This window comes from Euprymna scolopes, chromosome 4 (genome assembly GCF_053919585.1).
Source record: "Euprymna scolopes isolate OS-2025 chromosome 4, ASM5391958v1, whole genome shotgun sequence".
In the NCBI taxonomy this organism is placed as follows: domain Eukaryota; kingdom Metazoa; phylum Mollusca; class Cephalopoda; order Sepiida; family Sepiolidae; genus Euprymna; species Euprymna scolopes.
This window is the reverse complement of record NC_136485.1, coordinates 106737560-106754621: the sequence shown is the minus strand read 5'-3', so window position 1 is coordinate 106754621 and position 17062 is coordinate 106737560. Positions and strand designations below refer to the sequence as shown.

The 17062-nt window shown below is 37.5% G+C and overlaps 1 protein-coding gene across 2 annotated transcripts in view; it reads left to right on the top strand.

The window, feature by feature from the left end:
- The window catches only part of LOC145269257 (cationic amino acid transporter 4-like), a 196884-nt gene that overhangs the window by 157333 nt on the left and 22489 nt on the right, over nucleotides 1–17062 (top strand). For both annotated transcript variants that reach the window (XM_080124891.1, XM_080124882.1), the window contains exons 2-3: nucleotides 9137–10769; nucleotides 16755–16863. In XM_080124891.1, the coding sequence (XP_079981017.1) occupies nucleotides 9150–10769; nucleotides 16755–16863 (1729 nt within the window). In that variant the 5' untranslated portion in view covers nucleotides 9137–9149. The remainder of the gene's footprint in view (nucleotides 1–9136; nucleotides 10770–16754; nucleotides 16864–17062) is intronic.

The window sequence follows — 17062 nt, the reverse complement described above, 5'->3', positions numbered from 1 at the left end:
CTACAATAAGGCTGACTGGGATGCAATTAGAGATCACATCAGAGATGCCCTATCGGGTAATATCTTTTCTCTTCCAGCAGAACAGTGCGCAAATGCGACTACTAATGGTTTAAAGCAGCAATCGAAGCACATGTTCCTATACGGAAGTTCTACAGTAAACCCCATTCTCCCCAATGGTTTACTTCTACATGCGCAGCTGCCATTACTCAGAGGCAACATGCATACCGTAGATTTATCCGACATAAGTCCTGTACAAACAGGCAAAAGTATATAGAAGCTAGAAATAATTGCAAGAAACAAGTAGCAATAGCTAAGAGTAAATATACTGAAACCATCAGGAAACGCATTGAAGTGCAAAAATTAGGAACTCATAATTTCTGGAAAATCTACAATAGTGTAGTAAATAATGGGCAATCGACAATACCTCCAATATCAAACAATCATGTGGTTGTTTGCACAGTAACTGAGAAAGATAACATGCTTGCCCGTCAGTTTGCCTCAAACTCTACCTTGGACCCAGCAAGCTATTCCCTCCCTAATTTTCCTCTGCAGACAGAAACCACGCTAGATGAGCCGAAGATCATGCCTTCTCAAGTGCATGATATAAAAAACCTAGACACCTCAAAAGCATGTGGATCTGACCTCATCCTAGTTGTGCTATAAAAAAAATGCTCTGTTGAGGTCGCTCCTGTTCTTTCTAAACTCTTTAACAAATGTCTTAACGAATCTTGCTTTCTTGGCTGCTGGAAAACTGCTTCTGTGGTACCAGTTTACAAAAACTCAGGCGAAAGAACTGACACATTAAATTATCGCCCAATTAGTCTCCTCCCTCTTTTCACCAAAATATTTGAGTCCTTAATTAATCAAGCCCTAGTCCACCACTTTACAGCTGTTAAACTTCTATCAGACTACCAATATTGATTTAGGCAAGCCCGTTCTACTGCAGATATTTTAACTGTAATCTCTGAACGTTTATACCAAGCACTCGATAAGGCAGGGGAGGGGAGTAGCCCTTGATATATCTAAGGCTTTTGACAGGGTATGGCACGATGGTCTTCTGATGAAAATAAAATCCTATGGTATTACTGGACGAATGCTTAGCATAATTAAATCCTTCTTATATAAGAGAAGAATCCAGGTTGTCTTCGATGGACGTACGTCCAAAAAATTTGATATAAATGCAGGTGTGTCTACGAGATTGATTCTTGGACCTTTGTTATTTCTTATATTCATAAAATTGTCTCTGAGATGGGTATATTTGCCAACGACACCACGCTCTATAGCAGGCACGTGGGGCAAACTAATTAGCACATATCTAAGGTAATGGCTGAAACCCTAGAGGAAGACCTTCAGTCTGTAGTGGAATGGGGTCAAAAATGGATGAAACATTCAACGCTGCCAAGACAAAGCTTACCAACCATCAATAGCTATGGCTAGCAATACTTTATCTGAGAGCACTTCGTTCAAGCTCCTTGGCTTAACGTTCACAGAAAACATGAGTTGAATAGATATATCGAGACTATTGCTAAGGCTGCTGCAAAGAAGGTGGGCTCTCTCTATCGTGTTAGAAAGTTACTTACACCTGAAAGTATCTTGTACCTCTACAAAGCCACCATTCGCCCATGTATGGAGTACTGCTGTCACATTTTGGCTGGTGCATCTGCTACTAGTCTCTCACTCCTGAACAGGGTCCAAAAGAGAGCAGCGGAGTCCCACCCCTTAACAGTTGAGATCTCTAGATGTAAGAAAGCCTGTTACTCTAATAGCTTCTTCCCCAGAACTGCTAGACTTTGGAATTCTCTTCCGGGTTCCTGCTTCCCTAACTGTACTGACATGTAGAAGTTCAAGGGTAATCTAAACAGACATCTTGCTGCTAAACTCCCTACATAGTACCCCTGAAACTTAGATCCCTGATAGTAGTCCCCTCCATCAAAGTGGCAGCATGTCTTGTTTGGAGTAAAAGTGTAATAAAAAAATGTTTTCTTCATAGGAGTGAATCCTATAAACTTACTGTGTTAACATAAGTGCTGAATAACATGTAAAGTTGGTCTTTTCACTTTAGTCATTGTTAAACTGGCTTGAAGAGACTTCACCTTGAATAAGATTATAGCCAAAACATGTCTGCACAAAATATTTGTATGAATCAAAATTTTATTATATCTATGGCGAGAGAGAAAGGTGATATTTTGATCAGTACTGCTAAGAAAGCCATGAATTTGATAACTGTTCTGTTTTTAAATCTCCAAAACAGTTATATGAGACAAGCAAGTTTCTTGTTGTTCAGTGGCAAAAAAACAAAATCCCACTCCTAAAAACTATCGTATAGATCAAAACTACTTGAAATGACCATAAAAAGAACTTTTGGATCGATACTCCATAAATTACCAGTGGAGACTTGTTTGTTGAGTTGAGACAACAATAAAAATTAGCAAAAATAAAAATAAAACTCTGTTGTCTTTAATCACGCACACACACACACACACACACATATATACATATATATATATATATATAGAAAGAGAGAGAGAGGAGGGGAGAGAGACAAACAATGCTGTGAGTTGTCAGTTTCGAAAAAAAATACTAATACATGTTTCTAGAAAAATCCAAACATGAAACAATTTCAAATATTACTTTTGCTATGGAATTCGATTCCCAAAAGAATCAATCTGATAAAAATCACGGTTTTTTATTATATATAATCACTAGGGAAATTGTATTTTTGAGATGAGGTGTTGTCATTTATTGAGATTGTCGGACTGACTTCCTCATCTTGGTTGTTATAGTCACAACGTTTCGGCCGTTTTGCCCTTCATCAGGTGTTTTGTATCAAACTGCGGAACCGTTTGTTAGGAGTCTCGAACCCAACCCTTTATTATTATTAGGCTCTGGGACATAGTTGCTGATTCTCTGTTTTGAATGTTACTTTTCACTGCCTTCGTTCAGGATTGAACTCAGCACCTTTGGGTAACTGTAAACTTTGATACAACGTCTAGGACCACTCGGCCATATGTCACTAGGACAATTCTTAGTTGGTTTTTGTTAATGTTAAACCTATGTTGTTATTCAAGGTTTTCTCTCTCTATTAGAGGTGTCCAAATTGCATTCAGCTCTACGCTTGGTTTGCTCAGTAGGTTGTTATGTCCGAGCATGTGAGCTGTTTCTTAAAGTTTTCTCACTTTCCAGTGGGTCTCTCTGTTTATTATTTTTACTTCATCCGATAGGGGGCGATGGTCCCCCTCTCCATCTAAACATGGTTAGCTATATCCGATTTTTCCGTCTCCCCTTTAGTTACCACCTATCGGTGTTCTTCTACCCTTACTTTGAGGGGGCGGCATGTTTCACCCTTGTAAACCTTTTTGCAACTGCATGGGATGGAGTATATGCAGTTCTTGGTCATGTTCTCCTCCTTGCGGGGCTTCACTCGTACCAGGTGTCCTCTGAGTGTTGACTCACTCTTGAATACCGTCCTGATGTTGTAGGGGGCACATATTCTCTGTATCTTTTCGGAGATGCCTCGTATGTATGGTAGGCAGACCGTTGGTGGTTTTGGGGTTTCATTCTCTTCTCTTATACTATTAACACGTCTGGTGGATAGTATGCTATCGGGGTAGTTGTTATGACGGAGGGTATTCTTCAACCTGACCATTTCTTGGTGGTATGTAATGGTGTCGCTACTTATTGTCTCTGCTCGATGTTGTAGGCAGTGTGCGATTCCATGTTTGATACTGTATGGGTGATGGGAGTTGAAGTTAAGATATTGTCCGGTGAAGGTAAGCTTGCGATATACGGATGTCTTAAACTCATGCTCTGTGCGTGATATGAGTATATCAAGGAAGGTCAGTTGGTTATATTTTTCTTTCTCCATTGTGAACTGTATCGATAGTCTTATTGAGTTCACATGGTCTAGGAGAGCCTGGATGTCTTCCTGATGGGGCCAGAGTATGAAGGTGTCATCAACGTATTTTAGCCACATGGTTGGCTTTAAGGGAGCTGAACCCAAGGCCATGTCTTCGAAGTATTTCATGTATATGTTCGCCATCACTGGTGATAATGGTGAGCCCATAGCTAGTTCCTCCTCTTGTCGATATAGGTCAGTACCCATTCTGAAGTAGGTTGTTTCTATGCAGAATGTCAGCATTTCCATTAAGTTCGGCAATGGTACACATGTGCGCTCTTCTATAGAGAGGTCCGCAGCTAGTTTGTCTTTAATTACTGCTAGTGCCTCACTAGTTGGGACTTTAGTGAACAGGCTAACCACATCTAGGCTTACCATTTGGTTAGTACTGATGGGTGCTCCCTTGATCAGTTCCGTGAAGTGGGCAGAATTCTTTACATATGTTGCTGACTTACCTGCTAATGGGTTTATTATATCCACAAAGTACTTGCTCAATGGGTGGCATGCTGAGCCTTGGCAGCTCACTTTGGGTCTGAGTGGAATACCGTCTTTGTGTATCTTGGGGAGACCGTACATATGTGGTAGCTTACTGTAATGCTGGACCAGCTGTCTACATCTCATCAGAGCGACGTGTTCCTTGTTTTTGGTAAGGATTTGTAACAACTTTCTTTCGGGTTTTCAAAGTTGGGTCCTTCTTTATTTTACCGTAGCTACCATCTGCGATTAGGCCTGCCATTTTTTCAGAGTACTCCAACATGTCCATCACTATAGTAGCATTGCCTTTGTCTGCTGGCAGAATTATTATACTGCTGTCATTCTGTAGGGTTCTTATAGCCAACCTATCTTCCCGAGAGATGTTTGATTTAGGAGGCTTGGCTTTCTCGAGTACTTGTCTCACTTTCCATCTTATTTCATCACCTTGGGTTGATGGGATTCTCAAGGCTGTATCTTCCATGTGTGTTATGATATCTAAGAATGGAACGCGTTTGGTTGTTGTTGCCAAGTTGAGACCTTTATTTAGTACTGCTTCCTCTGAGTGACACAGTTGGCGGCTGCTGAGGAGAAATGGAAAAATCGGATATAGCCAACCATGTCTGGATGGAGAGAGGGACAATCGTCCCCTATGGGATGAAGTAAAAATAATAAACAGAGAGACCCACTGGAAAGTGAGAAAACTTAAAGAAACAGCTCACATGCTCGGACATAACAACCTACTGAGCAAACCAAGCGTAGAGCTGAATGCAATTTGGACACATCTAATAGTGAGAGAAAACCTTGAATAACAACATAGGTTTAACATTAAAAACCAACTAAGAATTGTCCTAGTGACATATGGCCGAGTTTACAGTTACCCAAAGGTGCTAAGTTCAATCCTGAACGAAGGCAGTGAAAAGTAACATTCAAAACAGAGAATCAGCAACTATGTCCCAGAACCTAGCTGGAGTCCAAACACGGTAACCCCGTAATAATAATAAAGGGTTGGGTTTGAGACTCCTAACAAACGGTTCCCCAGTTTGATACAAAACACCTGATGTCAAGCTTAAGTCTGAATAACTTTAACTCCTATTTTCTTACGTGAACTTTCTCATAGATAACTATACATTCAGGAGCACTGTATGCAACACTGAACTTTGCCTTGGACTATAGTAATTATTCATTAAGACCTGTTTCTCTTTTATTGCATGCTCTATGACAATAAATCTTTCTTTTCTTCATTATAATATCACATTGGCTATTCCTTTACTATCCGAATTGCTGACTTCTGAATTGTATCCCTTTCAAAGAATACAACGATGTTGACGAAGATTGGAAGCTTACACCAGTTCGAAATAGCATTTTCATCGTTTAACACCCAGATTGAATTACATCCATTCTTATTATTATACGATAGTTTCATCAGTTTTCATACAAAGCCTTTACAATCTTGCTCTCACTTTGTTTTATAACAAGATGTGCAGTTGCCATTACCAACAACTATCACGTCTATTCTCCCTTCATATCAGGTTTGTATTTCACGCAGCCAATTATTATTCTGTTATTACTTGAACGATTATATTTCTTTTTCTCACTACCAGGTCTATTGATTGATGCCAATAATGATTGTATTACAGGGTGACTAAAAAACAACATACCAACCATGGAATAGTTCATAAAATTCACCATCATTTCTGCAATTCAATCATACTCATATTTAGTAAAAATAAATATCCAATTATACCGGGTTTGTCCACAAAGTTTCAATTAATAATGTCCAACAGTTCTTGTTTTTTTTTTGCCATTCAACACTTTGGTTATCGTCTCATTAGGCTTAACACTATAAAGACACCAGATGTTTTTTTTTTATCTGTGAAGTTATCAATGATAATGTCTATCAAAACAATCCCCAGACTATTCCTGAATCGAAAAGGGTAGTAGCAAGAGATTGGTGTCATCGAGATATTGACAATTTTGCACATCGTATCCGGGTGTAGTGATCATTTAACAGCAATTAAATAAAGATTATTGTATATTCATAACTGAAATTTGATGAACAAGTCAGTCATAAGCTAAAGTTTATCTTCACCAAATGTGGTTGGATTACAGAAAGGAATAGTTTAATTGATTCCGTTTTTTGTTTGTTTTATTTTTTTGATCATGAGTTATTATTTATCAAGGCCGAAAACCACTCGAGAATAAAAAGTTAATGTGAAGGATAGATTGTCATTTTAATGATGAAGAATATTTTGAAAGGATTTATTTTTTTAGCACTCTGTCCAAGTACAGGTGGCAACAATACTCCATGCATGAGCAAAAGGTGATTTCATATAATATAGAATATTGGCTGGTGAGAAAAGTTTTCTTGCATGGTAGAGGAAGTCTACACTCTCTGCAGCAGATTCGGCAACATTTTCTCTGTACTTATTCAACTTCATGTTGCCTGAGAATGACAGACAAGGAGTTTAAATGCTGGACTCTCTGGAAAGATGCTATCGGCAATGATAATTGGTGATTGGAAAGGTTTCTATAATAGTTAAAGAAAAGCTTTTTTTGCAGGTTTTTGTCATAGGCGTTGTTTCACCATGTTTCAGCCAACTCATCCTCTGACCTTCTTCAGGTGATTAATTGCGACCAGATAGGAATGCTGACTCTTAATAGTATTCCCAATAACTATGAAGATAAGAACAAAAGTACAAAAAAAAAAATTAATACACAAATTATGAAACTTCACCTCAAAGGATTCCAAAACGAGAAGAGCTTTGGCTTAGTAGCATTAAATGCAGTCGTTTATTTTTAGCTTCATTCTACTGTAGACTGAAGGTCATTTTTCAAGGATTCAGCCATTGCTTTACTTGTGTCGACATTCGATTTGTCCTCATGTCAAGAAAAAGAGCATGGTGTCATCGGTAAATGCAGCTATCTCAGTTGTGATTATATTGGAAGGTCCAAGTATCAACATCTGGGGAACATCTGCATTGATGTAGCCTTACTTTAATGCACAGCATGGAGAATGACAAGGATCTTTCTTATAGTTAAAAATGATCTGCTTACATTAAATCTTCGTCCAGTAATACCGTAAAAGTTGATTTTCCTTAGTAAACCTTCATACCAGAGCTTGTCAAATGCTTTTGGAGATATCTAACGCTGCTACCTTAGCTTCACCTAAACTATCATAATGTGTGGAAACCGAAGACAAATCAGAGATTAGCTCGCGTTTATGCTCCATGTTGCTGCAGCAAGCATTAAGCAAAATTCAGAGTATAGGTAACACATTTTCAATCTTAATTGCTTATTGGGTTCAACCAAGATTAAAATACTAATTATCAAGATTAAGCAAAATCCTGTCTTTATCCCTCTAAAATATTTTCTCATGTTACGAGTAACATTAGCATAATTCTGTGAATATATAATATTAGCTGTACATACCCAGCATTGCCCGGAAGTGTATTTACTTGCAATTTCTTTTCTTTTTTTTTAAACTATACTGTTTCGTTTTTTCCCCCCCCAAAAAATATTTTCGTTCGAATCCAAGGGAAGTAACATTATGTAAATAACTACAGAGTTACGTCCCTTTTTAAGATGGCAACCATTTGAAAATTCGACAAGGAAAATATGGAAGTAAGTGATAAGAATTGACTTGATAAATATGCATATATAAAGACTTGCTCAAGGATAGGTTATTTTAGAAATAAATTTTTAAAAGCCATCCCAGCATGTAAAACGAACCTTAAACTGATGATGATGATGATGATGATGATGATGATGATTTTTGAGAAGAATAAATTGAACTACATTTTTGTTTTATTTTTTAAAACATGTTTCAACGATTCACAAGAAAAACTAATAAATCAGAATCAAATATTTATTTGGTAAGGAGAAATTTATCAATTACAAAAAAACAAAAAACAATAACGAGACTGACTTTACATTATATATTGTATTTATAAGACATTTATTGTTTATTGTGGAGGACTGTAAGTATATTCTCAGAATATAATGTTAACTTTATTAAACAATATGGAGGAGATGCTGCACCCGATAGCATTTGTGGTAAGTGTATAAGCCATTGGATGGTGCATAACCTATTTTAGATAATCATCAAGAGGTGTGACTTGTTGATCTTGAAGTTCAGAAGAGAGCAACTCATTTTGTTTTCTTTGTCAAGATGCCAATACTTGCTATGTACAAGTATGTCATCATATTTAGGAAGTTTTTAGATATCGATTGAGAATTTATATTACTTGGATTATTCGAACTACTATTCTCATCTTGGTTGTTGTTTTCATAACGTTTTGGTTGATGTACCCTCAGATCTTCAGGTGCATTTAAGTCAAATATACAGGTAGAGAACTCTACTGTACCTATCCGGCATTGCAGTGAAGTCGTTTTATTTAGTGTCATCTTTTTAAACTTACACTGAAAAAGTTGTAACCTAAACAACTATTGTATTAAGTTTAAACTGAGTTATTCATTATGTTTATTTTCATGTGATTATTTGAAAAAAATATTCTTGATCAGACTAAATAATTTTAAAATAAATTTTATTGAATGGTATTATATTGCCAAATGGCATGGTACAAATATAGTAACAAATGAGAATTGGCTAGTCAGAATCAAAGTTTCATTTATCAACTTAGATGTTATTCGGGTTTTACTTTTAAAATCGGACATGATAACACCATATGTTAAAAAGTACATTCCAATATAATGATGTTTATTCTTGGTCTTAAAATACTAATTTTAGTATTTGTTTTTTTCTTTTAGGTTCAAGTACAAGATGGCAAAGGTGATAGATGCTGTATCACACACATGGAAGATATTTAACCGGAAAAAGACCTTAACAGATGAATTTGAAGACACACCACTCCGAAAATGTCTGAGTACTTTTGACATTTTTCTTTTGGGTGTGGGTCACATGGTAGGTGCTGGCATCTATGTGACAACAGGAACGGTCATCAAGAACCTAGCTGGACCATCTGCAATTCTCTCATACCTTTTTGCCGGTCTGGCTGCTATGCTTTCAGCCCTATGTTATGCTGAATTTGGGGCTCATGTGCCAAAAGCTGGATCTGCATATTCTTATATTTATGTAACTCTTGGAGAACTCTGGGGTTTCATGGTTGGATGGAATGTCATCTTAGAACAGATATTGGGAACAGCCTCGGTTGCTCGGGCATGGAGTGGATCCATGGATACCCTCTTCAGTGGAGCGATACGGAATGGAACTATAACTCTAATTGGATCTCTAGGAGAATCAAATTGGCATTCGGATTACCCAGACTTTCTTGCCTTTGGAGTATGCATTGTTGGATTCGCTTTTGTTGCAACAAGTGCTAAGGTTACATTAAGGTTTAACAACATCATCACGCTTCTAAATGTTTTGGTGCTAAGTTTTATTATTATAGCTGGGTTTTGTTTTGCAGACGTTAAACACTGGACAGACCCAGCAGAAGGTGGTTTCTTCCCATATGGAATTTCTGGGACATTTTCTGGGGCTGCTGCTTGTTTCTTTGCTTATATTGGATTTGAAGGCATTGCAACCTCTGCAGAAGAAGCTGTCAACCCTGCTAAATCGATTCCAATTGCCAGCATTGGAGGTGTAACTGTGGTAACACTATTCTATGTATTAATATGTACAAGCTTGACATTGGTGGTTTCATATACTGATGTAGATATATCAGCTCCATACCCACAAGCTTTTGCCACTCGAGGTGTGTATTGGATTCAGTACATTATTGCTATTGGAACATTGTTTGGAATCAGTACGTCATTGTTGGGCAGTGCCTTCTCCCTTCCTCGTTCTATCTATTCCATGGCATCAGATGGTTTGCTGTTTCGGTTTTTAGCAAGCGTAAATGAAAGAACTCAGACTCCCATTGCTGCAATCGCTTTATTTGGGTTTCTTTCGGGACTTATGGCTATGCTTTTTGAGATGGAGACTCTTGTTGAATTTCTGTCCATTGGCACTTTGTTTGCATATACAATTGTTGCTTTTAGTGTCATTGTCTTGAGATACATGCCGGTTACCAAATGCCAGTTTAAACTGAGACATGAAGATGCAGATGCGGAAGTCGATGAAGTTGCACCAGAATCTGCTTCTGAGAAGCACAATATTGTGAGATCAAAGAGTCATGAACAATTTGGACATCTTCGACAGAGTTTGCGCAATATACCTATTCTTCGACAGTTTGATCCTGGAAATGCAGCAATTCTGGCCACTACCCTCATGGCTTGCTTCATGTTGGCATTAGCAGGAATGATCGTCTTTGGACTGGAATATCTTTCCAATGGCACTTGGTGGGCCATATCTCTTACAGTCTTATTTTCTGCTAGCGTTGTCTTTTTCTATATGGTGATTGTAGCACACGAGCAAAACAGTGCTTTCTTGACTTTTCAGGTAAGTTTTCATTTTCACGTGCACGATTATTTTGTAAAGAATCATATTTACTTTTGTATGTCTGTACTTAATCATAACCTTTGGATGTAAGAATATAGTAGATATTAACTCAGCCTTAAATCAAAATATTGATTCTTAACAATTATATTAAAATTTTAGGAATATTATATGTAAATAAATAATAGTAAAAATAACAACAATAATGATAATGATGATAATAATAATGATAATAATAATAAATTTTGTTTCGATATAAACATATAATTCTGTTTGTCAATTCAAATTTAAAAATGAATGCAAAAATATCCAGACGGGCGACAGGCGAATTATCCAGTTAAATGTTAGTTAGAATTTATAACAGAAACCAGACTTTTTACCGATATTGATGTAGAAATTTGCCCCGCCTTTGAACGAGGGAATTAAATGCTACCAAAGCGGCGGGGAAAATTGCCCTCCTCCTCTTTTCCCATGCAACATTTCCATTGGCTAAACAGTATGGTATAAGGTAGACCTATCTTCAAACGCCCTCTTTCAGAGCATAACTTTCAACTTTTACTAAGTAGAATACTTATTTATTTTTTTTTTTTTGTCTCATATGTATGTGTGATAGTGCACGATACCTCTTGGATACACGGGAGCTTTACACTATTCCTGCATCAGAACCACAGGTAAAACAATTCTGGGCTCGGTGTTGCCACAAACACCAAAACCTGAAAAATGTTAATTACAAATGATCCAAACCATTGGACCCAGAAGAAAGATCTGGGTGTCATGATCGGCAGGAGCTCCTTCGGTAGCCAGCATGGTCGTCATCCTGCGAATGTTGGCCAACTTTCTAGTTTCAGAAACTCAAATGACATGGACGCTGAACAGGTGAGTATAACCTCTAATTTCAGGGAACAAAATGATACCGAACAAACACATCACAGCCATGATAACCATCAAAAGGAAAAAAAACAAAGAAAGAAATGGACAACAAAAGAGAATAGACTCGTAATGGAATGCTACTATAGAAGCCATCCTAAATATAGATATGGAGGTTATCGAAACGAATGAAAGAACTATGGGACCTATTCAGTGACTACCATACGACAGAACAAAGTGTGGACCAAGCAAGACTGATACTCAAGAAAGGCTGGCTCTCTAAACTAGAACTAACAGATATTCAGCGAAAAATAAATGATGAAACTTAACAAGAAGCATCCCCCAACGGAACCGCACATAGAGCAACCCCACAAGTTGAAGCCTCACAAGTAAAAACACCAAAGGCCGAGGACCAACAAAGAACGAAGTCTACAAATGTGGAAACTGAGAACAATGAAACAGAACTAACAGAGAATGAAGTAAATGAAATAAATAAAATAATACAGCTGATGAACGAAGAAAAAACAAAGCTCCCATCGTTAAGGAGCCAAGAGCAGAAGAAATTAAAAACAGAAACAGAGAAGGTTAACAGACTCCTCCCACATATCCCAACAATTACAATCATAGACTTAAACAACCTGATTTATGCTGGCGCCAAAATGGTAAGTATGAAACTCAAATCAGAAAAACAACCGGGGACAAGCAGACCGACAAAACCTGGATGGGAAATAAGACTAGAAACCCAAATACACAAACATAAAATAGAAACCAAAATGATCACCAGGAAGAAAGCAATGTGGAGAAAACTTAACTGACAGAGAGAGGCTAAACAAGAAACATGAAGAACTGGATCAATAAATAAAAGCAAAAGAAGCGAGATTGAGACGATATAGATATAAATCTGAACAATGCAAGCAAAACAGAACATTTGAAACTAATGAAAGCCAATTCTACCAAAATGTGAATGGAGGAAAAACAAAAACAGAACAACCAAATCCGACAGAAATAAAACTCTACTGGAATAGAATATGTGAAGAGCAACGAGATCACAATAGAAATGCAGAGTGGCTGAAAGACATGAAAGAAGAGTTACAACAAATAGAAGAAGGAACAATGAATGAAATCAGCAAGGAAACCCTAAAGAAAACCATAGGAATAATGGCAAACTGGAGAGCACCAGGGTACGACGGGATACATGCATACTGGTTAAAAAAATTCACAACCTTACACGAAAGGCTCGCTCAAAACCTGAGAAGATGTATACAGGAAGCAAGCATACCAGACTGGATGACAAAAGGTAGAACCACACTGCTACAGAAGGACATGGAGAAAGGAACCGTTCCTAGCAACTATAGGCGAATCACGTGCTTACCAACTATGTGAAAGATACTGACAGCACAACTGAGGGAACAAATCTACCACTCCCTGAATAACCGTGGACTCATCCCCGATTAGCAGAAAGGATGCCAAAAAGGAAAAGGAGAAAAACATGACCTGTTATATATAGATCAAAAGATCATAAAGGAGGTAAAAAGGAGGAGAAAGAATTTAGCCATGGCATGGATCGACTACAAAAAAAAGCATACGACAGGATCCCCCAAGCATGGATAATAGAATGCCTAAAAATGTATAAAATACCGAGCAGGATCACCAACGTAATAGAAAATGCAATAAAACATGGAGACTGGAATTGACAGCTGATGGACAACACATAACAGAAATTAACATACAAAGAGGCATCTTCCAAGGAGACTCACTATCATCACTACTGTTCATCATAGCCATGATACCCTTGATATTCTGAGAAAGTGCCAAGCCGGATACAAGTTCTCCAATACAGAGGAAAAAATGAACCACCTGATGTACATGGACGATCTGAAACTTTTTGCAAGGACCGAAAAGGAGCTAGAGACACTAATTAACACTACCAGGATCTTCAGCCAAGATATCCAAATGGAATTTGGAATGGAAAAGTGCGCACAACTAGTTATAAGAAAGGGAAAACAGGAAACGACAGAAGGCATGGAACTACTAAACCAAACAGAAATGAGGGCACTAGGGGAACAAGACGACTATAAATACTTGGGAATTCTGGAAGCGGACACCATCAGAGCAACAGAAATGAAAGAGAAAATTAGAAAGGAATACCTCAGGAGAACAAGAAAACTCCTGGAAACGAAATTATATAGCAGAAACCTAATAAAAGGTATAAATACATGGGCAGTATCACTCGTAAGATACTCTGGACCATTTATAGGGTGGACAAAAGAAGAACTGAGACAACTCGACCAGAAAACCAGGAAACTCATGACCATGCATAATGCATTACACCCAGAGGGCGATATTGACAGACTATGTGAAAAGGAAAGACGGCAGGAGAGGACTGATCTGTATAGAAGACTGTGTGAAGGACACGAAAAAAGAACTAGAAAAATACATAATGCAAAACACTGAAAGGATAATTATGGCAGTGAGAGACACTGAAAAAAACAACAAAACAGAAAACAGAGAGACAAACGAGAAAAGAGAAATGCAAAGAGAAACAACTCCATGGAAGATTCATAAGAATGACAAAAGATGAGAATAACGAAAACATCTGGACATGGATGCGAAAAGGACATATAAACTGAGAAACTGAATCTCTAATAATTGCAGCACAAGATAACTCGATAAGAATCAACCATATCAAAGCAAGGATCGATAAAACACAAGAAAACAGCAAATGCAGACTGTGGACAAAGAGACGAAATGATAAACCATATAGTAAGTGAATGCAGCAAACTTGCCCAAAAGGAATACAAAAACAGGCATGACCAAGTGGGGAAGGTGGTACACTGGGAATTGTGCAAACGACTGCATTTTGAGCGTACAGACAAATGGTACAAGCATAAACCCGCAACAGCACTCGAAAATGAGAACCACAAAATCCTATGGGACATGGACATACACGGACAAACCCATCCAAGCAAGAAGACCAGATGTTGTAATAATTAACAAGAAAGAAAACTCCTGTCAATGGGGTCAAAGTTCAACAATTTCGCCTCTGAAAACTCTACCAAACTCTACCAAACTCCTTCACCAATTTTGGGTCTAACCACTTGAAATTTTAGATATAGGTTATTTGGACATGGATCAAACTTTTTAATTTGTTTTGAGCCCAAAACAATAAATGTTAGTGAGTCAAAATTGGGGTCAAAGTTTTAAAACATTTGACCTCTGCGGTGTCTACCAAATTACTCAGCCAATTTTTGGTCTAAACATTTGAAATTTTACATAAAATGTATTCAAACATAGAGCAAGCTTCTTAATCGTTATTTGGCCGAAAATTTGGCTGCCAAGGAGTCAAAGTTTAAAAGATTTTAGTTTTACGGTCTCTAGCAAACTATTCAGCCAATTTTGTGTCTAAACATTTAAAATTTTACATAAAGGATATTAAGAAAGTTTTTTTATAAGTTTTTAGTCGAAAATTTGGCTGTCAAACGGTCAAAGTTGAAAGAGTTGACATTTGCAGACTCTACCAAACTCCTCTGCCAATTTTGGATCAAAACATTTGAAATTTTAAATGTAGGTTACCTGGACACGAGTCCAACTTTTTAATATATATATATATATATATATAGTAGAAATGGTAAATAATAAAAACTGAAGAGAGTGCTCAATACTGTTGTAGAGCAAATATGCGTTTTATTTTTTATTACCATATCTTTCTGTTACGTTACATTATATACACAGCTGCACGCTCTCACATACGTATACATATATACACAGCGTGCAGCTGTGTATATATGTCGATGTATGTGTTCACGAGTATTGGTATCTGTGTGTGCACATGCGCTTGCATGTATGCGTGGGGATGCAGGTATGCCTGAATCAATATGCGCACATGGGCCCGTGCATACACCTCCTTGGGGGTAGGGGCGTCGATGTGTGTATGTATCTGTGCATGAGCGCATCCATGCTTGGGCACACATACCCAGTTTTAGCACCTTAACGAAAATTTGAGGTAAGAGGGAGCGACACGGGTGTCTATGCATGCATGCGCACATATGTGCATATATTTGCACACCAGGGCGGAGATGTATGTGTACATGTGAACGTTTCTTTAAGTATATATGTGTGTACGTGCACATGTATGTGCTCATGCGTGTGGCTGCTAGCATACCCTCTCCAAACAATTAACAACATATAAAAGCTAAATAAACTGAATCATAGCCCCCCCCGCCTCCGAACCTAAGCAAACACCCAACAGGTCAAGCCATACTTATCCAGAAACGAGACGCCAAAAACTTTAACATTAAGACTCAAATTTTAAAGTAACCCCCTCCTCCTACCCCCACATATTCTCCTTCCCCCTCCATGTATCCCTATGCCCTCAGCCACACAAGAAATTAACTTCCCAGATCCTCCCCCACAAGTTCCTTAAACTCTAAAACTAAAACATTACCGACATACCAAACACCCCCTCCCACCTTTCCCCCTTGTTCCCTTCCTTTCCCCCCCCCCGCTCTTCTCGCACCCCTCTCCTGTTCACTCTTTCACTCTTTCATCCCATAACAATGAACATTTCTGTAAAAGTCTGAGGAAGCTACAGACGGCCAAAAAAACGGCCGGGTAGCTGAAACAATAATGTAACTTAACAGAAAGATACGGTAATAAAAAATAAAACGCATATATATATATATATATATATATATATATATGCACATAAAGTTATGAACAGTACATAGGGCCTGAGTAAAGCCGGGCTGAACTGCTAGTGAGAATGAAAATAAATGTAAGTTAGAAAAAAAAAATTATAAAAGCGAGCAGGGGAGATAACTCTTACTAAACAAAATAGAAATTATTCTGCATATTAGAAAACTGCCGGATTATATTTACTATTTTCTTTAACAAACTGTTGTGAAATACGTTAGTCTATTGTAAATAACATGATACAATAACAAATGGAAGTTGGATAGTTAGAATTAAGGTTTGGTGTGTCAGCTTAAATGCCAATTATGTCCAACTTAAAATCTGGCCAACATTATTTCATATTAAATTATCGGTAGTGATTTAAGTATTGTTCTTGTTACTATTTAATTTTTGCTGCATCTATATGATTTTGATTTTTGTTCATTTCAGACTCCCCTGGTTCCATTGCTACCATCAGCTTCCATGTTTATCAATATTATATTGATGATGAAATTAGGCTCATTAACTTGGATACGATTAGGCATCTGGATGGCAGTTGGTATGTTATATTTAAACTGGTTTTTATTGCTATATATATATCCTCCTTGTACTCACAATAATCTAATGTCTTTTGAAAATAGTATGTAGCAATAGTGATGTATTCTTATCCTGAAAGTTTCTTAGCTCTTTTGCTGGAAAGTAATTTATTTTTATATTTTGTTTATCATTAAGCTGGATGTGACTGGATAGCTAGATTG